General features: G+C 40.9%; 1 protein-coding gene across 1 annotated transcript; it reads left to right on the forward strand.

Moving 5' to 3' along the window:
• The first annotated feature begins 244 nt into the window (after positions 1-244).
• LOC106761733 lies at positions 245-991 on the forward strand. Its single transcript, XM_014645304.2, has one exon. It carries the CDS (start codon positions 314-316, stop codon positions 821-823), a length of 510 nt encoding a protein of 169 aa, XP_014500790.1. The 5' UTR covers positions 245-313; the 3' UTR covers positions 824-991.
• Positions 992-1,347: the final 356 nt, after the last annotated feature.

The following is a 1,347-nucleotide window of genomic DNA, read 5'->3' on the forward strand; positions in this document are numbered from 1 at the left end:
AAGTCCATTACACAAAGCTCAGTCACATGGTGTGTGTCTCACTTTTCTCCAATGGAGTTACTCAAGACGATGACTAAGTCAGATATTCATGTCAAAATGGACACGTAAGTCCCACCTCGTGTGGGCCAAACCTAGAGTCCCCACTAATCGATGCCTTTGATTTCGCAAGCTCAGAACATAATCACTGCTCATCACATCACCATATAAATACATCAACGTCTGCACTACAAACACACTCGCAATTCACAAACCATTGCTGCTTTCGTTTTGAAATTTGTTTAAAATAGTAACAGTATTAATAAAATCGAACACAATGGGTGCAAGTGTCGAGTATGACGATCATGATTCGTTTAAGAGACCAGGAGCAGTTCCTTTCAAATGGGAGGTAAAGCCCGGCCTTCCCATTGTGCAGCAAAAGCACCAACACCAGAAGCTGGATTCGCCGTCAATGAAGCTGAGGCCGCCGCCGCCGGCGGGCTCCTACCTCCTTTCTTCGGAGGAGCCGCGGACACGCTCCTTCCGGTCCACTGCGAGGGGCCGGTCCGACCGGTGGCGGTTCGAGCGGCCCCTCCTCTCCCGAGCCGAGAGCGTGTCGTCGGGCTGTTTCTTTTCGCCGTTTTTGAGGCGGCTGCAGCGGAGGAAGATGGTTCAGAAGCGAGTGGTTGAAGAGGACTATACGTCGGAGCTAGAGACCATTGGTCGGTGGTCCTTGTCGTCGACGAAATCGCTCTCGCCGTTCCGGGCTTCCACGGCGTCGTCTTCTGTAGCGTCATCGCCCAGGCCCATTAGCGATGCTGAATGGGCCGGATTTGGGCTTTTCTGAAAGAGTAATACTGGGCTATTTTTGGACTTTAGCTTTTTTTGGGGTGGGCTTTCGTGTGCGTAACGGAATTGAAGAGGTTTTTTTTGCTCAGACTGAAAGATAGTTACGCCATGTCATGTAAATATAAATATAAGTTATAAATAAATATTAAAAAGATCATACGAATGACCAGTGAATCTCTGTCAACTTTTTTTTATGATAATAAAAATTAAAAAATTAAAAAATTAATTATTATTACATGGTTTTTAATTAATTTTATATTATTTTCAATATAAAATGTATGATATGATATATTATCTGATTAAAGATATTGATAAGTAAAAGATAAAATAATTCAAGGATAATCAAGAATATTTAATTAAAGATATTTAACAACTAATTAGGTAAGTCAATTTATATTATATTCTGTTTATATTTTATTGAGTTTATGCGAACTAGGATCACAAGTTAAGTATCGTTTACTCACACTCCACAACTTATTCTCAGATATTCAGATAATGATAATCATTAACTAAATATTCAAT

This window comes from Vigna radiata, chromosome 5, assembly GCF_000741045.1.
Source record: "Vigna radiata var. radiata cultivar VC1973A chromosome 5, Vradiata_ver6, whole genome shotgun sequence".
NCBI lineage: Eukaryota > Viridiplantae > Streptophyta > Magnoliopsida > Fabales > Fabaceae > Vigna > Vigna radiata.